This window comes from Hyla sarda, chromosome 1 (genome assembly GCF_029499605.1).
Source record: "Hyla sarda isolate aHylSar1 chromosome 1, aHylSar1.hap1, whole genome shotgun sequence".
NCBI classification, from domain to species: Eukaryota; Metazoa; Chordata; class Amphibia; order Anura; family Hylidae; genus Hyla; species Hyla sarda.
This window is the reverse complement of record NC_079189.1, coordinates 63,384,410-63,407,190: the sequence shown is the minus strand read 5'-3', so window position 1 is coordinate 63,407,190 and position 22,781 is coordinate 63,384,410. Positions and strand designations below refer to the sequence as shown.

General features: G+C 47.0%; 1 protein-coding gene across 1 annotated transcript in view; it reads left to right on the top strand.

Moving 5' to 3' along the window:
* The window catches only part of BOD1L1 (biorientation of chromosomes in cell division 1 like 1), a 102,057-nt gene that overhangs the window by 20,589 nt on the left and 58,687 nt on the right, over positions 1 to 22,781 (top strand). The window contains exons 7-9 of the mRNA XM_056555167.1: positions 7,368 to 7,482; positions 8,492 to 8,624; positions 17,550 to 17,628. Coding sequence (XP_056411142.1) covers positions 7,368 to 7,482; positions 8,492 to 8,624; positions 17,550 to 17,628 — 327 coding nt within the window. The remainder of the gene's footprint in view (positions 1 to 7,367; positions 7,483 to 8,491; positions 8,625 to 17,549; positions 17,629 to 22,781) is intronic.

Genomic DNA, 22,781 nt, shown 5'->3' with positions numbered 1-22,781 from the left:
GTGTGGGATGATGACAAGGGGATGATGAAGGGGGGATGTGTGGGATGATGACAAGGGGATGATGAAGGGGGGATGTGTGGGATGATAAGGGGATGTGTGGGATGATGACAAGGGGATGATGAAGGGGGGATGTGTGGGATGATAAGGGGATGATGATGAGGATGTTAATGACGGGTCTGGATGATGACAGGGGGGGATGAGGTATTTCCCACCCTAGGCTTATACTCGAGTCAATAACTTTTCCTGGGATTTTGGGTTGAAATTAGGGGTCTCGGCTTATACTCGGGTCGGCTTATACTCGAGTATATACGGTATATGGTGAGGCCAGACCTCGATCCAGAATCCAACATGGATAGCAGGTGCAAAAAATGCTTCATAGTATCATGTGCAAACCAACAATATGTTAATTAGTGGGTAAATTCATAATTACTAGACTGATCCAGCCAAAGAGGGCCATCCATATCTTAGCCCAATTATTAAACTGAGGACAGAAGACCAGATACCCCCCCCCCAACCCCACAGTTCTAATAGATACAGTCTTAATGGACTAGATACATAAGCCTAAGGGTCACAGATAAAGCCCAGTAACAGTATGCAGTGTACTGTGATAAGGTACTTGGCTGTTCCTCTGATTAGCGCTCACAGCACAGGGAAGGTACAGGATGTCCCTCAGATGGACGAGAGGGTTAACTCCTTCCTTACGGCATGTGTGGAAGGTACGCTGCTTGCTGGCCCATGAGCTGACGACCGGCGTAGCGTGTATGCTGTAAGCTGGTCCATGGGCCATCTGTAGGTAACATCTGCAGATAGGAGTGCTGCAATGAGCCTGTTATCAATCATAATGTCATTATAAGCATTTTGTACTGTGGACTTAAAGCTATGAGCAATGTTAGTCATGTGACCGGTGCATGGTACTTTCTGCACAATGTACAGGCTGACCTGGCTCAGATGTATATAGGAAAGGAGGAGCATGCAATAACAAGGGAAGACCAGGCAACAAGCTATTAAATGTAATATCTTGACAATGCGTTATTCCATTCTTCTTGTCAAGTGGCTGTGCCCCCTACACTGCCAGCTGTGATTGGACAGTTTCAGACAATGGTAGGGCACACCCCCACCTGGTGACACTCAAGGAGGAATAACAGAGGGACAGCACACTGCAGAGAGGAAAAATACTCTAAAAATTTTACTCTGTGGGAAATACAAATTTTGGCAACATAGTTTACGAAGTCAAACTTGTCAAAAAAGAAGAAATCTCCTGCTTTAACAGAGTTCAGTTCTGTTGTGGATAACCTTCAACTTCTTATTTGTATTCACCCCGAATTATGTAGAAGAAGGCTTAAAATGTGAAGGTGCACTATTTTGTATTTTCCAGACCGGTTTCTCATCCCTTCTCCACACCTGTGTGAAGTTGGCACCCCATGTTCGCAAAATATAAATACACCATTCGTTTGTGCTGCAAAAATGAGCATTTGTGCTGGTTTGTTTTCTGAGATATTGCGCGCTTGATATGCTGAAACCCCTCCCACTTTCCACAGCATGCTCTTAAATTTTAAAAACAAATATACACATTTGTGTGTTCTACGTTTGTGCTGGTTTATGCTGCAAAAATGTGTTTGTGCCGCTTTGGTTCACAATAATTTTTTCATTAGTTATGGTTAACATGGAATACTGCAACTAAATATGGCTAAACAATGTTTGCCAGGTGCAATGGCCTTTAAATTATAGGGTAGCTGTACTGCTTACCTGTCCCTCTGAAATCGTATTAAGGGCCTGTTCACACTGCAGAATATTCACAATGGAGAAATTCCTGGTGGAGATTCTGAGAACGACGCTAGAACCGAACAGACTTTGCCAGTCCCCATAGGTGGTTTTGCAGTCTGTGCAGAATTCTGCTGAAAAGATGGACATGTTTAATTTTTGGAAATTCCATAGTGTGCAGGGTGCCACGGAATCCCATTGACAACAATGGGACTCTGCTGAACTGAAATTTCTGAGTGGAATTCACAAGTGCAATTCAGCTCAGAAATTCTTTAGTGTGAACACATGTCTGTCTGTCTTAATGTCTGTCCACACTCCTCCACCTGATGTAACTTTCTATTTTATTCATTTTGCAGTTGCATCACATAAGTTGTGGTTTGGGCTTCTGTACATCCATCAAAACAGAATTACTACAACCAACGGCACTAGTGCTTGGCTGTAGAGGTTATAAATCAGGAGTACTCTGACCTTATTCCCCAGTGATGGCGCAAACTCTTTTTTTACTACTGTGCGGTCCCCACCAGGGTCAGTGGTCTGCTGTCAAGCTTCTGAAAAAGGTGAAAGCCGAAGTTATCCCCACTCAACAGCGGAGAGTGTCAATCAATACTGCTCAGCCAATAACCTCCATTCTGCATAATGAAATGTACACAGAATGGACATTAGCCACCTCAGAAGCCTCGTCCCTGGCTTATGCATTGCTGGAGGTGGTTACATCTCAGGTAGCAGAGATGCACATACAGACATTGCCACCTCTGCCAGGTATAGCCTCTTCCCATCACTGACCGGTAACGGTGTATGAAGGAAGTAATAACCCTGTGTATGTCATAATAAACCATATATTGCTACATTCATCCCTTAACTAAATTGCCTTCCTTGATGACTACTACATTTTTTTGGTGCAACATTAATCCTTTCCTGGATGGGGTGTCAGCAAATCTAACGCGCAATATGTTTGCTAGAAAGTGGGCAGGGTTTCAGCATATCGAGTGCACAATATCTCAGGAACCAAAGTGGCACAAATGCAGCTCAAACAAATGGTGTATTTGTTTTTAAAATTGGGGTGTAAAGTGGACAGGGCTTCAGTATATCGAGCGTGCAACATCTCGGAAACCAAAGCGGCACAAACGTTCATTTTTGCAGCACAAACGAATGGTGTATTTATATTCCTCTTTTGCGAACATAGGGGGGGCCGACTTCATACAGGTCTTCTCCACAAGGCACAGCAAATTTTGTTTTGAGATCTTTTAGCCCTCGCCACAAAGGCTTTGCTAGCCTGAAATATTTGTTAGTTCAACTTATTAATATATCTTTTACTTAAAAAAAAAAAAAAAACGAGGAAAAAAAGAAAAAATCTCCTTTCTCTACGGCTCCATTGGAGGACACAGAACCTTGGGTATATGCTGCGGTCTCTAGGAGGTTGACACTATGGTAACCAAAAAGTCGGCTCCTCCCAGCAGGATATACCCGTCTCCAGACCACTGAGCAATTCAGTTTTTGCTTAGTGTCTAAGGAGGTGGACATGGTCTGGTTTTCTCCAGACAAAGTCAGCTGGCTGTCTGAAGACTCCATGACTGAAGACTTCATGAGGCAAGTTCTTCAGACAAGGTGAATATATCTCCCCCTCTCTACAGGTCCTGGAAGAGCCCTTGCAACCTCTGGAGACCCCTGACTTGTGACCACTCATACTATTTTTCTTCTGGGGTCTGCCTGGAGGGTATTGTTCCCTCCTTATTCTCTATATGGAGCCCCCTTTTTATATGGAAAGGCTCTCTTTATTCATGTGGGGAAGGGGCTCTCTTTATTCATATGGGGAAGTACAGTGGTGCTTTTGTGTGGTGCTTTTTCCCTGCACTCCGGGCCAGGGATTACTATGCGCGCGGCTGCCGGCTTCAGCGGCAGCAGCGATTTTTAGTTTCACTTTCTCGGCGGGCGCGTGTATGCGCTGGCCGGTGGGTTATCTCCGTCCGCTTTTACAGGGGCTTTGCCATTACAGGGACTTCACAATAGTGTGGGTAGCTCCGCCCACCGCCTTGTACTGTTCTCCGGCGCAAAAACTTTCCTACAAGCGCTTTGCGCGCACAGAGAGGAGTTTTCTCAGCCAATCGGTGTGCCCTTATTCTAGCCCAGCCCCCCTCCCCTGCTCCTTGGTCCATCCCAGCTAGCTTACAGGAGTTCTTCCAGCAGCTGCCTGGTTAAGGGACCAGACTTGGGGGAGGCTGTTTTCTTCTTACACTTTTAAAGGCTTTTAACCATAAAATGTCTGGTTCTGCAGAACCAGCTTGCTCTGCCTGCACCACTGCTCCCCCAGACCCCCGGGTCGTTTTTGTTCCGGATGTCCCATACAGACCCTGTGGTTTTCGGCTGTCCCTCCAGCCTGGGTTTCTCACCGGCCCTCCAGAGGGACCCATTCTCCTCCCCCCCCACTATGCTAACCGTGCTCGTAAGCGTCATCGGGGTGTTTCTTCAGGGTCTTTCCTGAGTGTCCTGAAAGCATGGACGCTCCTCCTGAGGAATCGCTCCCCTGCTCCGCAGGTTGCAGGCGTCTCTCTTCCAGAGGACGCTTTCATAGTCGCTGCTCTGGCTCCCCAGACCCGCGTACCAGGTCCGCCTCTCCCTCATCCAGGGCCGCCTCAACTCGCTCCCATTCTCTTGGAGAATTTGCGGATGAAGTCTCCGATTCGGCATCTGATTCAGAGGACCGATCGGATTTGGCTGACACGGTGAACTCATTAGTTTTTGCCATAAGAGACACCTTCCTTTTAGAGGACCCAGGATCTTCGGACTTAGTCCTAAATTATCCTTTCATCGTGCCCGTAAAGCACCCAAGATGTTGGATGCTGGAATCCGCCTGGAGGCATTCTGACGAGGTTTCAGGAAGCAAGAAGGTTCTGGCGCAGTTTCCTTACGCCAAGGACCTCATCTTAAAGTGGACTTCTCCTCCTTCGACAGACCTGTCAGTCTCTCGCCTCTCTAGGGCTACGCCGCTGCCGCTGGCGGATGTGGCTGCCTTCAAGATCCGGCGGACAAAAAGGGTAGAGACCTTGGCAAAGTTTGCATTCGAAGCGGTGGGCTACTCTCTTCTTCCCGCCTTTGCTTCTGCCTGGGTGTCGGAAGGCACTTCAGTTGGTCCTCCCAACTCCGTCAAGGTATTCTTTCTAGATCTCCTCCGGAGGAACTGTCTGACCTAGAGCTCCAGTGCTCCAGGGCTGGAGACTTTCTATGTTCCGCTCCCATGCAGGCAGTCTGCTGTATTGCCCTTGCCACTGGTATCCTAGTGGCCCTCCGTTGTTCCAGGTGGCGTAAGGCATGGGACGCGGATGTCGCTTCTGAGAAGCCTCTTACCGAGCTTCCATTTGCCGGCTCCCGACTTTTTGGCAAGCGACTTGATGAAATCATCTCTCTCTGTGTCTCTCGTCAGACATCGCCACGGCTGTAGCGTACACCAATCTTCAGGGCGGCACTCGCAGCTCAGAAGCCAGGTCCAAGGTGACAAAGTTCCCCTTGGGCGGAACACGGAGTTCCGGCCATTTTGGCTCAACTGGGAAGTGGGGTTTCCTCAGTCGGTCCTCAGCCGACCCCGGAGAATGGCCTCCTCTTCCGGAGGTGTTCGCACAGATTTGCGACCTCTGGGGGACCTCGAACGTGGATCTCTTCGCGTCTCAACGCAACCGGAAGATTCCGATGTTGTGTCAGAGTCCAGGTACCCCCCTGGCTCTGCCGGGGATGCCCTAGTAATTCCGTGGTCAGGTTTTCTTTCTGCCCTCTCTGTTCCCTCCCCTCCCTCTTCTTCCAGGGTTCGGAGGAAACTCTTGGTGGAAGGAGTTTCTGCCATTTTGGTGGCTCCAGACTGGCCCCGAAGGGCATGGTATGCCGCCGTGGTCTGGCTTCTGGACGACGTTCCGATCAGTCTCCCACTTCGTCCAGACCTACTGTCACAGGGTCCACTCGGTCTCCCCTTTTTACAATCGTCGCATTGACTGCTTGGCGGTCGAGACCGCGGTTCTAAGTGGCCGTGGCTTCTCTTCCCAGGTCATTCGCACCTTGCTCGGGTTTCGCAAGTCCTCCGCTGCGAGGATTTATCACTGTACCTGGCGGGCTTTCTGTGCGAAACTCGGACCCTTTTTTTCTCCAGTTACCGTTGCCGTTTCCCATCTCCTCTCCTTTTTGCAGTCGGGGTTGGAACGAGGGCTGACTCTCGGCTCCCTTAAGGGTCAGGTTTCGGCCCTTCCATTTTATTCAGCGTCCCCTGGTTCCATTTCGCATATCCGGACCTTCCTTCAGGGCGTGGCACACTCTGTCCCCCCCTTTACCGGTCCCCTTGTCCCTCTCGGGACTTGAACTTAGTCCTAGATGTTCTCCAGGACGCACCTTTTGAGCCTCTTAGGGAGGTCCTCCTTTGCCTCCTATCCTGGGAGGTGGTTTTTCCTTTGCTATTACTTCCATTAGGAGAGCATCTTAGCTGGCAGCTCTTCCTGCCGTTCTCCTTTCCTGATAGTTCTTCAGGACAAGGTTGTTGTCCGGCCAGATCCGTCCTTCTTACCTAAGGTCGTTTTAATCTTTTCTTTTCAGCGAGGACATCGTCCTTCCGTCTTTTTGTCCCGCTCCTTTTCATCCCAGGGAGCGCTTACTCCACAAATTGGATGTGGTACGGGTGATTCGGGCTTATCTATCTCTCACCTCTTCCTTCCGCCAGTGTGATCCTTTCTTTTTTTCGTCCTTGCGGAAGGGACGGCCTGCTTCCAAGGCCACCATTTCCAGGTGTATCCGATGTGCTATTTCGGAAGCTTACCGCTGCATGAGGAAGGTACCGCTCTTCAGGGTTTTTTGGCTCATTTCACCGCTCTGTGGGAGCATCCTGGGCTCTCCGGAACGAGGCCTCGGCCTCACAGATCTGAAAAGCGGCCACCCAGGCGTCTTTGCACACTTTTTTTTTTTTTTTTCCGAGCCTTTACCAGGTTCATACCTTCGCATCGGCTGATGCTAGTCTGGGCTGTAAAGTGTTGCAGGTGGCGGTGGTACAGCCGACTGCCTAACCTTTTTCTCTGCCCACCCAAGGGACTGCTTTGGTACATCCCAAGGTTCTGTGTCTTCCCCCCCCCCCCCCCCCCCCCCCCAATGGAGCCGATAGAGAAAAGGAGATTTTTTTTTTTTTAGACTTTCCGTAAAATCTTTCTTGAAGGATCCATTGGGGGACACAGTTCCCACCCTTTTCTGGGGTTCCTTTTCGGTTATCTGTCAGAGTGTGCAGTTGATTTTTCTTCTGGTACTCGAACAGTTCGTGTTTTGTTTCCTTTGACCGGTCGGTCTCCTCCTATTGCTCTGGGACTAAAACTGAATTTCTCAGTGGTCTGGAGGTGGGTATATCCTGCTGGGAGGAGCCGACTTTTTGGTTACCATAGTGTCAACATCCTAGAGACAGCAGGATATACCCAAGGTTCTGTGTCCCCCAATGGATCCTTCGAGAGAGAGATTTTACAGTAAGTCTAAAAAATCTCCATTTCCTTCAAAATCTTGTGCCTGAATATTGTGTGTTGGCGTTTTGACTTATGGCAGTTGTAGGTCATCTGATTGCTCTTCTGATATCTGGAGCTATGTTATTCTTGTAGGCCAAGGAGAAGGAAGAACGGCTACTTCGGAGACGATTGAAGAGGGAGAGACTGGAAGAGAAGCGCAAACAGAAGGCTTTAGAGAAAAGCAAGGCCTTGAAAATGAAGAATCATGGTAAACCAGGTCATTTGCACAAGACTTCTCATTTATCAAAATATAATTATTTGGGTAGTTATCCTCTTCATAATAACATGAAAATATACTGATGGGAGGTGTTTTTTGTTTTTTATGAAACTGATTATAGTAACCATGTTGTAGCCTCTATTATATCATTTTTATAACAGGCTTTTTTTTTTGATGATGATTGAATTTTCCAAATAGCTTTCATGCATTGGTCTGGAGTCAACTCTTTGTGAAAACGAAGTAAACCCTTACATGAGCAAAACTTTCGGTGTGCTCTAATGCTATGTTATTAGGAAACTGTCAGGGAAGGGAGACATTGCTACTAATACATTACCTAATGTGTTAGAATGTTATATGTGTATAGTTGGAGACTTGGCTTTTGCCTTTTACAGCTTAGGGATTTTCCACAGAATAACTTTATTCCTATAATCGTTTCCAGCCAGGTTAAAGATATTATGTGCTGACCCCAAACTTGGGTGAGTAGTGTGTAGAAGTGTGTGGTTTTGCCTGGCTGAGCACTACTATACAGAAAAGTTACTTAGTAGAATATCCATTAACATCTTAAAGCGGTATTCCGGCTCTAGACGTTTTATCCCCTATCCAAAGGATAGGGGATAAGATGTCTGATCGTGGTGGGCCCGCCTCTGGGACCCCCCCCCCCCCCCCCCCTGCGATCTCCCTACAGCACCCGCATTATGTGCGGACCTTCGTCTCCAGGCTTGGAAACTGGAAGTTGTCGGGACTGGAGACGTGACTTAACGACACGCAGGGAGGGGGGGGTGGCGTTATTTCACGTCTCCAGTCCCAAAAACTCCCGGTTTCTGAGCATGGAGATGCAGCTCCACACATAATGTGGGGGGTCCCAGAGGCGGGCCCACCGCGATCAGACATCTCTTATCCTTTGCATAGGGGATAAGAGGTCTAAAGCCGGAATACCACTTTAATAGATATTGCTATACTTTAAAAAAAAAAAAAAAATTTTTTTTTGTTTTTGCTGAAGGAGGAACAAGTGCTACTGACAAATCTTCCAAAGGTCTGAAGCCAAAATCCAACAGCATGAAAGAAGTGCTCAAAGAACAGATGTTTCTAGAAAAAAAAGTTGCACTGAGCAGAAAAAAGAAGACTGAACTTGGGTACAGTTTATTATAGTTACATAGTTCAACCTTAAGAGTTTATCAAGTTCAACCTTAAATGGGTGCTGTCAAATACTAAAACTTTTTGCACATCTTGGCAAAACATTAACCTTTCTGATGTACTTCATTCAGAAAATGTAGTTTCTTTTTTATAGAAATCATGGCTTTGTCCAAGCTAAAGCACAGGTATGGACAAAGTCAAGTAAGTGAGGGTGGGCTAGTACTCATCTGTGCTCTCTCCTGTCTGATAGGACAAGAGAGAGCACAGAGGAGCCCTATAGGAAGAGAGAGAGCACAGAGGAGCCCTATAGGAAGAGAGCACAGAGGAGCCCTATAGGAAGAGAGCACAGAGGAGCCCTATAGGAAGAGAGCACAGAGGAGCCCTATAGGAAGAGAGCACAGAGGAACCCTATAGGAAGAGAGCACAGAGGAGCCCTATAGGAAGAGAGAGAGCACAGAGGAGCCCTATAGGAAGAGAGAGAGCACAGAGGAGCCCTATAGGAAGAGAGAGAGCACAGAGGAGCCCTATAGGAAGAGAGAGCACAGAGGAGCCCTATAGGAAGAGAGAGCACAGAGGAGCCCTATAGGAAGAGAGAGCACAGAGGAGCCCTATAGGAAGAGAGAGCACAGAGGAGCCCTATAGGAAGAGAGAGCACAGAGGAGCCCTATAGGAAGAGAGCACAGAGGAGCCCTATAGGAAGAGAGAGAGCACAGAGGAGTGCTAGCCCACCCTCACTTACTGGACTTTGTCCATACCTGTGCTTCAGCTTGGAAGCCATGATTTCTATACAAAGAAAATAAAACTTTCTTATGAAGTATATTAGAAAGTTTAATGTTTTGCCAAGATGTACAACATATATAAAAAGTTTTTAGTTTTTTTGAATCTGAAAGTGCCAACCCCTATTGTTTTTATGCGGAGGAAGGCAAAACTCCCTAAGAGACTGATGCCAATTGCCCCATGACAGGAAAAATTCCTTCCAGACTCCCAATATGGCGATCAGAATAAATCCCTGGATCAACGTTCTAGTTCCATAAAACTAGTACCTATAACTCGTAATATATTTTCCTGTTAAAAACATCCAGGCCCCCTTGAACTTTGAGTCAGGCATCATAACATCATATGGCAGGGAGTTCCATAGTCTCACTGCTCTTACACTAAAGAATCTGTCTGTGATGATAGTAAAACAGTCTTTCCTATAGACGTAGAAGATGCCCACTTGTCATTGTTACCGGCCTAGGTATAAAAAGATAACTAGAAAGATCTCTGTACTGTCCATTTTATAGATTTGTACATTGTAATTAGATCGCCCCTAAGACGTCTTTTCTCCAAACTAACCCAAAGTTTGATAACCTGTCTTCGTACACTAATCCAACCACTCCCTTGATTATTTTGGTACCCCTCCTCTGCACTGTTTTCACTTTAGCCATGTCCTCCTTATATACAGGTGCCAAGATTGTACACAATACTCCATGTGCTGTCGGACTAATGATTTATACAGCGGCAAAACTATGTTCCTGTCACAAGCCTCTTATAATACATCCCATGACTTTGTTAGCCTTGGCAGCAGCCTCCTGGCGCTAGTAACTAAAGTTGAGTTTACGGTCAATCAGTACCCCCAAGTCCTTTTCGGTAGAAGTTTTACCTAATGTTTTTTGTTATCTAGCACATAATTGTACATTTTGTTTTTACAGCCCAATTGTATAACCGTACATTTATCCACATTAAAATTGCCATGTCTGTGCCCAAGCCTCCAGCTTCCCCAGATCCCTCTGTAATTTTATGTTATCCTCCTTTGTGGTGGTCACCTTACCCAGTTTAGGGTCAATTGAAAATGATAGAAATTCTACTTTGTAATCCCTCTGAAACATATTGAAAAGTGGACCCAGTACTGTTCCTGTTGTCCCCACTAGTAACTGCCACTTAACCAGAGGTCCCCACCCTCTGCTTCCTGTCACTGAGCCAGTTGCTAACCCATTTACATACAGTCAGGTCCATATATTGGGACATTGACAGAATTCTAACATTTATGGCTCTATACACCACCCCCAATGGATTTAAAATGAAACAAACAATATGTATTTTAACTGCAGACTGTCAGCTTTAATTTGAGGGTATTTACATACAAATCAGGTGAACGGTGTAGGAATTTAAGGGGTTATCCAGGAAAAAAAATGTTTTCTATATCAACTGGCTCCAGAAAGTTAAACAGATTTGTAAATTACTTCTATTAAAAAAATCTTAATCCTTTCAGTACTTATGAGCTTCTGAAGTTAAGGTTGTTCTTTTCTGTCTAAGTGCTCTCTGATGGCACCTGTCTTGGGAACCGCCCAGTCTAGAAGAGGTTTGCTATGGAGATTTTCTTCTAAACTGGGCAGTTCCTGAGACACGTGCCATCAGAGAGCACTTAGACAGAAAAGAACAACCTTAACTTCAGAAGCTCATAAGTACTGAAAGGATTAAGATTTTTTAATAGAAGTAATTTAGAAATCTAGTTTTTTCCTGGATAACCCCCTTTAAAACAGTTTGCATATGTGCCTTCCCACTTGTTAAGGGAGCAAAAGTAATGGGACAGAATAATAAGCCTAAATCAAACTTTCACTTTTTAATACTTGGTTGCCAATACTTTGCAGTCAATTACAGCCTGAAGTCTGGAACACATAGACATCCCCAGACGCTGAGTTTCATCCCTAGTGATCCTCTGCCAGGCCTCTACTGCAACGGTCTTCAGTTCCTGCTTGTTCTTGGGGCATTTTCCCTTCAGTTTTGTCTTCAGAAAGTGAAATGCATGCTCAATCCGATTCCGGTCAGGATATTGACTTGGCCATTGCATAACATTCCACTTCTTTCCCTTAATAAATACTTTGGTTGCTTCTGCAGTATGCTTTGGGTCATTGTCCAGCTGCACTGTGAAGCGCCGTCCAATGAGTTCTGAAGCATTTTGCTGAATATGAGCAGATAATATTGCCCGAAACACTTCAGAATACATTCTGCTGCTTTCTCTATCAGCTCCATTGGGGGACACAGACCATGGGGACATGCTGCTGTCTCAAGGAGGCTTGACACTATGGCAACAGAAAAGTCGGCTCCTCCCAGCAGGATATACCTGCCTCCAGGCCACTGAACTAATCAGTTTTAGCTTAGTGTCTTAAGGAGGTAGACACTGGTCTGGGCCAGCGCCTGGGGTTGTACCTCATGGGTCCAGGTCCCCCACCTTTCCCTTCTCGTCGCGCTATTGCAGCCCGGCATGATGCAGGGGACAAAGCTGGCGGAAGACTTCACAGGAAGACTTCATTAGGTAAGTGTCTTCTGACTAAGGTGAGTATTTTTGCTTCTCTCCACAGGTCGTGGTGGATGAGTGGGACAAAAGGGCTCTTGCAACCTCTGGAGACCCCTGATTTTCAGACCACTATGTACTACAGAGGGGTCATGGGGGGCCTGCCAGAAGGAACTTGTTCATCTTTATTTTTGGGGGTCGTTTTCACTTTATTTAGTATCATATTAGGGGGAATGCAGTGGTGCACTTCTATGGGGACCTTCTCCCTGTGTTCGGGGCCGGGATTCTGTGCGCGCGGCTGCCGGCTACAGCCGCAGGCGACACTTTCACTTCGGGCGAGCCGGCCGCCTCCGGTGCTCGGCCCGCTGTATGCTGCCGGCGTTCTCTTCACCCGCCGGGAGCGGGCGCCATTACTATTACCACATGTGTCCCGTGCGGCGTAGCTCCGCCCACCCGCCTAGCAGCGCGAAAATTCACACCCATCAGCGCTGTGTGTGCGCTGAGGGGGGCTATCAGGGCCAATCAGCTGTGCCCTTGATATAGCTCGGCCCCCCTGCTGCTCGGGTCCAGCGTATTCAGCTAGCTTGCCAGACTTCTCCTCACAGCAGCTGCCCTGTTTAGGACATAGACTTGGGTGAGACCGTTTCTTTTTTAGTATGTCCGAGCCGAGACCTGTTCCTCCCTCTAAACAGATACCTGGAACTCTGGTCACTTATTAAACCTGTAAGGGCTGTAACACAAAAATGTCTGGTTCTGCTGAACCCACTTGCTCTGCCTGCACCACTGCTCCCCCAGACCCCCCTGTCATTTCTGCTCAGGATGTCCTACCAGACCCTGTGAGTTTGGCCGTCCCTCCAGTCTGGGTTTCTTCCTTCTCCCAGTCTATAGCAGACTTGGCTCAGGTCTCCCATTCTGTGGTGACCGCCTTGGAGAGGTCCTCCCTACACCGGCCCTCCAGAGGGACCCGTTCACCTTCCCCCTATGCTGACCGCTCTCGCAAGCGTAATAGGGGTGTTTCATCAGAGTCATCCCCCAGGTCTTCTGGCAGGCACGGGCGCTCCCCTCGCAGGCATTGCCCCGCTGCTCCAGCGGGTAGCAGGCGTCCCTCTTCCAGAGGACACTCCCATGGTCGCCGCTCTGGCTCCACAGAACCGCATACCAGGTCAGCCTCTCCCTCATCTAGGGCCACCTCAACACGTTCCCATTCTCCAGGAGAACTTGCGGATGAAGTTTCCGATTCGGCATCTGACTCAGAGGACCGATCGGATATGGCTGACACGGTGAACTCATTGGTTTCGGCCATAAGAGACAACTTCCAATCTAGAGGACCCAGGAACTTCAGATGTAGCTCCAGAAGTGTCCTTTCATCATGCCCGTCCGGCACCCAAGGTGTTCAGCTCTCATGCTGAATTTGACGCCCTTCTGGAATCCGTCTGGCGGCATCCTGACAAAAGGTTTCAGGAAGCAAAGAAGGTTCAAGCGCAGTATCCTTTTGCCAAGGACCTCATCTCAAGGTGGACTCTCTAACCCCCCCATCGGTGGACGCACCAGTCTCACGCCTCTCTAAGGTTACTACGCATCCACCGGCGAATGCAGCTGCCTTCAAGGATCCGGCAGACAAAAAGGTAGAGACCTTAGCAAAGTTTGCCTTCGAAGCAGCGGGTTCCTCCTTGCTTCCTGCCTTCGCTTCTGCCTGGGTGTCGAATGCTCTGTTTGGTCATCCCAAATCCGTCAGGGTATTCTTTCAGGATCTTCCCCGGAGGAACTGTCTGACCTAGCTCTCCAATGCTCCAAAGCTGGAGACTTTCTATGCTCTGCTTCCATGTAGTCGGCCCGCTGTGCTGCCTTTGCCACTGGTAACCTAGTTGCTCTCCTTCGCTCCATGTGGCTTAAAGCATGGGACGCAGATGCCGCCTCCAAGAAGTCTCTCACCAAGCTCCCTTTTGTCGGTTCCCGACTCTTTGGCAAGCGCCTTGATGAGATTATCTCAGAGGAGACTGGCGGCAAGAGTTCCTTTATTGCCTCAGAATAAGGCATGCGCTACTTCCCGTAGGATGTCCTCTTCCTTCAGGTCCTTTCGGACCTTTGGTCCCAATAAAGGGTCTGGGCAGGCGCCTTTGCAAGACAAAAAGGTTCCCTCCTTCCGGGCACGCCCCTCTTGGAAGTCTGACAATCGTTCTGGACGTTTTACGGCCAAATCAGACACCCGTAAACCAACTTCTGCATGGAGGGATGCCCCCACCCGTAGATTTTTCTCGGGTGGGAGGTCGTCTCCTATTCTTCCGAGACATCTGGACCGCACACATTCAGGACTCCTGGGTCAGGGACTTGGTATCCAACGGATACCGGATCGAATTTGCCTCTCTTCCGAGGAATCGATTGATTGATTTTTATTTTATTTTTTGTCCCGGGCCCCCCAATCTCCTTCGCTAGCAAGGGAGTTTCGGGGTGCACTTCAGTCCCTTCTCATCCAGGGAGTCATTGTCCCGGTCCCTTCCAGGGAGCACTTTCGGGGTTTCTATTCCAACCTTTTCATAGTTCCCAAGAAAGGCGGTTCTGTGCGGCCAATCTTGGATCTCAAGCGTCTCAGTCAACATCTTCCAATCCGCCATTTCCGAATAGAATCTCTCCGTTCAGTGGTGGCGTCCATGGATCAAGGGGAGTTTCTTTCCTCGGTGGACATCAAGGATGCCTACCTCCACGTCCCAATATTTCCCGGCCATCAGCGGTACCTCCGCTTTGCGGTTCCGGAAGGTCATTTGCAATTTTCCGGCCAGATCCTTCCTTTTTACCTAAGGTCGTTTTGGGTTTTCATCTCAATGACATCCTCCTCCCGTCCTTTTTGTCCCACTCCTTCTCATCCTAGGGAGCGTTCTCTCCACAAACTGGATGTAGTGCGGACGGTTCGGATCTCTCTGTCACCTCTTCCTTTCGTCAGTGCGATTCCTCTTTTGGTCCTTACGGAAGGGCAACGTAGGGGACAACCTGCTTCCAAGGCCACCATTTCTCGGTGGATCCGATGTGCTATTTCGGAAGCTTACCGATGCAAGGGGAAGATCCCATCCTTCAGGGTTTTGGCTCATTCCACCGTTCTGTTGGGGCATTCTGGGCCCTCCACAACAAGGCCTCGGCCTCGCAGATCTGTAAAGCGGCCACCTGGTCGTCTTTGCACACTTTCTCGAGGTTCTACCAGGTTCATACCTTCGCATCGGCTGATGCTAGTCTGGGCCGTAAAGTGCTGCAGGCGGTACAGTCGACTGCCTGTTTTTCTGCCCGCCCAAGGGACGGCTTTGGTACGTCCCATGGTCTGTGTCCCCCAATGGAGGCGATAGAGAAAAGGAGATTTTTATGCTTACCGTAAAATCTTTCTCGGTGGATCCATAGGGTGACACAGCTCCCACCCTTTTTTTGGTGTCTCTATTCGGTTATCTTTCCGAGGGTGTGTTCAGTTATTTTTTTTTTTGGTTCTCGGACAGTTCATGGGTTTTCTTTTGACCTGTCGGTCTTCTCCTATTGCTCTGGGGCTAAAACTGATTTAGCTCAGTGGCCTGGCGGCAGGTATATCCTGCTGGGAGGAGCTGACTTTTCTGTTGCCATAGTGTCAAGCCTCCTAGAGACAGCAGCATATACCCATGGTCTGTGTTCCCCAATGGATCCTCCAAGAGAGATTTTACGGTAAGCATAAAAATCCCCTTTTTGTCAGCAGTCACATCATCATTGGCAGTTCCATTGGCAGCCATACATGCCCACTATGCCATGACATTACCACCACTCTGCTTCACTGATGAAGTGTATGCTTAGGATCATGTTGCTTTCCTTCTCCATACTCTTCTCTTCCCATCACTCTGGTACAAGTTGATCATGGTCTCATCTGTCCATATGATGATGTTCCAGAACTGTGAAGGCTTTTTTAGATGTCGTTTGACAAACTCTCTAATCTGGCCTTCCTGTTTTTGAGGCTCACCAATGGTTTCCATCTTGTGTTGCACACTCTGTATTCACTCTGGTGAAGTCTTCTCTTGATTGATGACTCTGACACACATACACCTACCTCCTGGAGAGTGTTCTCCATCTTTCCCTGGTGAAGAAAACCCCCTTCACAACAGTTGGCCAGAATTCTTCACTCAACCACAACAGTTGTTTCTCTTGGTGTTGCTTCTGGCTTCTTTTGTTGTTGCTGAGCTCACCGGTGCGTTCCTTCTTTTTAAGAATGTTCCAAACAGTTGTTTTGGCCACGCCTAATGTTTTGGCTATCTCTCTGATGGGTTTGTTTTGTTTTCAGCCTAATGATGGCTTGCTTCACTGATAGTGACAGCTCTTTGGATCTCATCTTCAGAGTTGACAGCAACAGATTCCAAATGCAAATAGCACACTTGAAATGAGCGCTGGACCTTTTATCTGCTAATTGTAATTGGGATAATGAGGGAATAACACACACCTGGTCAGGGAACAGCTGAGAAGCCAATTGTCCCATTACCTTTTGGTCCCTTAACAAGGGACCAAGGGAAGCACATATGCAAACTGTTGTAATTCCTACACCATTCACCTTATTTGGATGTAAATACCCTCAAATTAAAGCTGACAATCTGCAGTTAAAGTACATATAGTTTGTTTCATTTCAAATCCATTGTGGTGGTATATAGAGCCAAAAATGTTAGAATTGTATCAATGTCCCAATATTTATGGACCTGACTATATATCTTCCCCTAGTCCCAGCATCCTCCATTTTATGTACTAACCTTTTGTGTGGCACAGTATCAAATGCTTTAGAAAAGTCCAGAGATACATCCACAGCTTCACCCCGGTCCAATCTATAACGCTCCTAATAGAAGCTGATCAGATTAGTCTGACAAGACCGATCCTACATAAACCCATGTTGGTGCTGTGTTTAGAAGGTTATTTTCATTAACATCATCCAGGATACCATAGCCCAAAAATCTTACCCACAACAGATGTTAAAGAGCAACTTCGGTTTGGAATTTATTATTTTTTTTCAAATTAACTGTGCAAGAAAGTTAATTTTGTAAGTTCTTACCAGCCTGACAACAGTGCTCTCTGCTGACACCTGTCCGTGTCAGGAACTGTCCAGAGCAGGACAGGTTTTCCATGGGGATAGGATTCTAATATGGACCGTTCCTGACACGGACGGAGTTCCCTTTTTTAAACTTACAGGCCTATAGTTTCCAGGATGCCTTTTGACACCTTTTTGATTATTGGCACCACGAATGGTTTGGGATGTTGCAGTGTGACTGACCTTAGATCAATTGGTGTCCAGTCCTTTCTGTCTCCCTTTTAAATGGGGCCCTATCAAATAAGGCTTTAGTAAATGTACCAAAGAGTTCCAAAACGTATAAACTTTTGGGAAAAATACGTTTTAAAATATTACTTCTGCCCGCCACAGCTAGAGGTAGGGATCCCCAGAATATAATGGTCATTTCTTAGCAGACGATAACTGTGTAATCTCTGCCTCCACCTTGGTTTTTATCACTTATGGGATGTGATTATTAACAGTACCCCAATAGATATTTACTCATAATTTGTCCTTACAGCCTTGTGCTTTTGTATGGTAAAGTACATGCTGATGACAATAATTTACTCATAGGGTGTATTTTATGCTCTATTAATGTACCATATTTATTTCTGTCGGTAGAATTGATCCTGCTAGCAGTCTAAAGATAAAAAGTGACCTCCATGATGAAGATTCAAGGGATACCCAAAAGTCTAATGAGGTAGGTAATCAGCTATGTCTACCAGGGGACACTGCAGCCACTCAGACATCCCCTGAGGTGCTGATACTATTGACATCATTGTTACTATTTAAGTATGCCTTTTTAATCGTGGAGAATGTAGGAGGAATTTATGAAGGCTATACACCAGATTTCTGGCATAGAAAAATTAAAAATTTTGCACCATGCGTGCCACTTTCTGTAAGGGTAAGCAATTCACCCCTTGGGGACGGAGCCCATTATAACCCTAAGGACGGGAACATTTTTTGCAAATCTGACCTCTGTCACTTTAAGCATTAATAACTCTGGGATGCTTTTACTTATAAATTTGATTCAGAGATTGTTTTTTCGTGACATATTCTACTTTATGGTAGTGGTAAATTTTTGTCGATAATTGCATCATTTCTTGGTGAAAAATTCTAAAATGTTATGAAAAATTAGAAAATTTAGCATTTTTCTAACTTTGAAGCTCTCTGCTTGTAAGAAAAATAAACATTCCAAATAAATTAAATATTGATTCACAAATACAATGTCTACTTTATATTTGCATCATAAAGTTGACATGTTTTTACTTTTGGAAGACATCAGAGGGCTTCAAAGTTCAGCAGCACTTTTCCAATTTTTCACAAAATTTTCAAAATCAAAAATTTTCAGGGACCAGTTCAGGTTTGAAGTGGATTTGAAGGGCCTTCCTATTAGAAATACCCCACAAATGACCCAATTATAAAAACTGCACCCCTCAAAGTATCCAAAATGACATTCAGTAAGTTTGTTAACCCTTTAGGTGTTTCATAGGAATAGCAGCAAAGTGAAGGAGAAAATTCAAAATCTTAATTTTTTACACTCGCATGTTCTTGTAGACCCAGTTTTTGAATTTTTACAAGTGGTCATAGGAGAAAAAGCCTCCAAAAATTTGAAACAAGGTATTTCCTTACTCGAGAGAAATTTCATGTGTATGCCAAGTGTTCGGCGGGCTCAGAAGGGAAGGAGCAACAATGGGATTTTGGAGAGTGAATTTAGCAGAAATGGTTTTTAGGGGGCATGTCACATTTAGGAAGCCCCTATGGTGCCAGAACAGCAGAAAAGGGCTCTGAAGTGAGAGAGCGCCATGCGCATTTGAGGACTACATTAGGTATTGCATAGGGGTGGACATAGGGGTATTCTACACCAGTGATTCCCAAACAGGGTGCCTCCAGCTGTTACTTAACTCCTAGAATGCCTGGACAGTCGGTGGCTGTCCAGAAATGCTGGGAGGAGTTGTCTTGCAACAGCTGGAGGCTCCGGTTTAGAAGCCCTGCCGTACAATACGTTTTTCATTTTTGAGAGGAACAGTGTAAGGGGGTGTATATGTAGTGTTTTATTCTTTATTTTGTGGTAGTGTAGTGTTTTTAGGGTACATTTGCACTGGCGTGTTACGGTGAATTTCCCGCTAGGAGTTTGCAAAAAATTTGCCGCAGACCAAACTTGAAGCAGGAAACTTACTGTAAACCCGCCAGTGTGAATGTACCCTGTACGTTCACATGGGGGGACAAACCTCCAGCTGTTTCAAAACCACAACTCCCAGCATGCACTGACAGTGCATGCTGGGATTTGTACTTTTGCAACAGCTGGAGGCACACTGGTTGGAAAACGTTTAGTTAGGTTCTGTTACCTGCAAGAAAGAAAAACAACGGGCACCACCAATGAATATACCTGGGTGCAAAAAAGGACCATGAATTCAAATGTCTAGAAAAAAAGAGAGAAAAAGCTAGTGGCCTTGAATTATTGCACAACATCAAACATGATCATATATAATGAATGTTTATTATACACAAATTATCACAAAGACCCAAGAAAACACACATACCGTATTTATCGGCGTATAACACGCACTTTTTAGGCTAAAATTTTTAGCCTAAAGTCTGTGTGCGTGTTATACGCCGATACACCCCCAGGAAAGGCAGGGGGAGAGAGGCAGTCGCTGCCCGCTTCTCTCCCCCTGCCTTTCCTGGGGTCTAGAGCGCTGCTGTCGGCCCTTTTCACCCCCTGGTTATCGGCGCCGCTGCCCGTTCTGTCCCCCTGACTATCGGTGCCGGCGCCGATAGCCAGGGAGAGAGAAGCGGCGCCGACAGCCAGGGGGAGAGAAGGGGCAGCGGCACCCATTGCCGGCGCCGCTGCCCCGTTGCCTCCCCCCATCCCTGGTGGCATAATTACCTGAGTCGGGTCCGCGCTGCTCCAGGCCTCCGTCGTGCGTCCCCGGCGTCATTGCTATGCGCTGAACGGCGCGGCGCATGACGTCAGAGCGCCGCGCCGTGCATAGCAACGACGCTGGGGGACGCACGACGGAGGCCTGGAGCAGCACGGACCCGACTCAGGTAATTATGCCACCGGGGATGGGGGGAGGCAACGGGGCAGCGGCGCCGGCAATGGGTGCCGCTGCCCCTTCTCTCCCCCTGGCTGTCGGCGCCGCTTCTCTCTCCCTGGCTATCGGCGCCGGCACCGATAGTCAGGGGGACAGAACGGGCAGCGGCGCCGATAACCAGGGGGTGAAAAGGGCCGACAGCAGCGCTCTAGACCCCAGGAAAGGCAGGGGGAGAGAAGCGGGCAGCGACTGCCTCTCTCCCCCTGCCTTTCCTGGGGGTATATCGGGGTATACACGCGCACACACGCACCCTAATTTTATCATGGATATTTGGGTAAAAAACTTTTTTACCCAAATATCCTTGGTAAAATGAGGGTGCGTGTTATAGGCCGGTGCGTGGTATACCCCGATAAATACTGTAATTAAAACCATTTAAAACAGAAATGACACATGGGTTAGGGAAAGTAATCCCACCCCCCACCCCTGCTCCAATAATAATGTGGTATGAAGATATACTAGAATACACAAAAACAACCACAAACCTGCCTGTATGCACAAAGCTGCTGCTATGACACAGGTCGTGGCCTATAGCAACAAAAAAAAGGAGAAAAAAGATAGTGCAAGCTTATAAAGAAAATATAGTACCACTATACTAGTTATGCCCAAACAGACAATAAAGTGTACTAGTGCAATGTAAAAAACCTTAAAGCAATGTGCAGGTGCCGATACAAACACAGGCACGGCAGGTAGCAAACATAGCAAAATAAAGGGAGTATATCGCCACAGGCCGGGGGGGGGGGGGAGCGAGTTGTCACACCCCCCCCCCCACCTCCCGGCCTGTGGTGATATATACTCCCTTTATTTTGCTAGGTTTGCGACCTGCCCTGCCTGTGTTTGTATCGGCACCTGCACATTTCTTTAAGGTTTTTTACATTGCACTAGTACACTTTATTGTCTGTTTGGGCATATCTAGTATAGTGGTACTATATTTTCTTTATAAGCTTGCACTGGCACTTTACATCTTTTTTTCTCCTTTTTTTTTTTTTTGTTGCTATAGGCCACAACCTGTGTCATAGCAGCAGCTTTGTGCATACAGGCAGGTTTGTGGTTGTTTGTGTATTCTAGTATATCTTCATACCACATTATTATTGGAGCAGGGCCGAGGGGGGTGGGGGGTGGGGGGTGGGATTACTTTCCCTAACCCATGTGTCATTTCTGTTTTAAATGGTTTTAATATGTGTTTTCTTGGGTCTTTGTGATAATTTGTATATAATAAACATTCATTATATACGATCATGTTTGATGGTGTGCAATAATTCATGGCCAATAGCTTTTTCTCTTTTTTTTTTTTCTAGGTTCTGTTACCTAACAGTATTTTCCAACCAGTGTGCCTCCAGTTGTTGCAAAACTACAACTCCCAGCATGTACTAATCGCCGAAGGGCATGCTGGGAGATGTAGTTATGCAACAGTTGGAGGTTACGCAACTACAACTCCCAGCATTGTGAGACAGCCGTTTCAGCATGCTGGGATTTGCAGTTTTGCAACATTTCTGGAGGGCTACACTGCCCAGTGATTTCCAAACTGTGACCCTTCAGACCCGTAATGACCCGGAATCGGCGCAAATTGCAAGTGTGAATTCACTTGTGATTTGCGCCGATCGCCGACATGGGGGGGTCTAATTAGACCCCCCCCCCCTGGGCTTTTGCACGGGGTGCCTGCTGATGGATATCAGCAGTCACCCCGGCCCGGTCCCCGCCCGGCATGCGGCGGGGACCGAAATTCCCACAGGCGTATGGATACGCCCATCGTCCCAAACAGGTTAATGATGAGATGGTTTATTACTCCACTCTTGTGTAAATTGTTCTGTACCTAAATGCTATGCGCAAGTGTAGATTTCCGTCTGATAATGTATTGTGTACCTCTCCATCAAGCGCATCTTACTATTATGTAAGTTCAGAGTGTAAAATTCAGATCTTTAGAAATCCCCCCGAAGCAATGTTTGTCATTCATGTTGTATTTTTTAATTTCCCCCCACTACAGACTCTATTTATTTAATACTGTTGTTTTTTTGAGCTCTTCTGCAAAAAGGTCAGGCGCTATTATGTTATTTCGAAACCTGTCCCACAGGTCTCTGTTCTGTGCCTACATCTTAATAACCAGACATAGGTGTTGGCAGATAAGAGCCATTCTGCCCATCTATTTCTCGGTCGCTTCATTGGGGAACACAGAGACCATGGGTATGATGCTGCTGTCCACTAGTAGGCTGACACTAGGCAAAAAAAATGTCTGCTCTTCCCAGCAGGATATACCCGCCCACAGGCACTGAGCCAATCAGTTTTAGCTTAGTGTCAGTAGGAGGCAGACACGGGTCTGGATTTCTCTCCAAACCTGGTCGTTTTCTTTTATTATTTTCTAGCTAAGTACATCTAGTTAGGTTCTTTTTTCTTTGTTGTTTTTTCTAGGTTGGGTGACAGGGGCATGACTCTGCCTGATCTCCCACATGCGACAAAGGGGCACAGTGCATAGAGTATGGGCTGTTAACCCCTTATTGCCAACGGACAGCGCTTGGCATAGTACCCCTGTTTTGGCCAGGCCTTGCAGGTCCTGCGTCTTAGTCTTTTTTTTTTTTTTCTTGGAAGGTGGTTTCTGCTCCTGCCATGACGAGTTTGGCCTGGCAGGCCTCCGGTGGCGGCCGTTTATTTCCGTATTTGGTCGGTTGTCGGGACCCTGTCTCTGCACGTTTCCTCCCTTTTGGGTCCTGGCTCACCCCTCATATTTTTGGGGGGCTTTCGGGTGGTTGGGTTCCGGATTCAT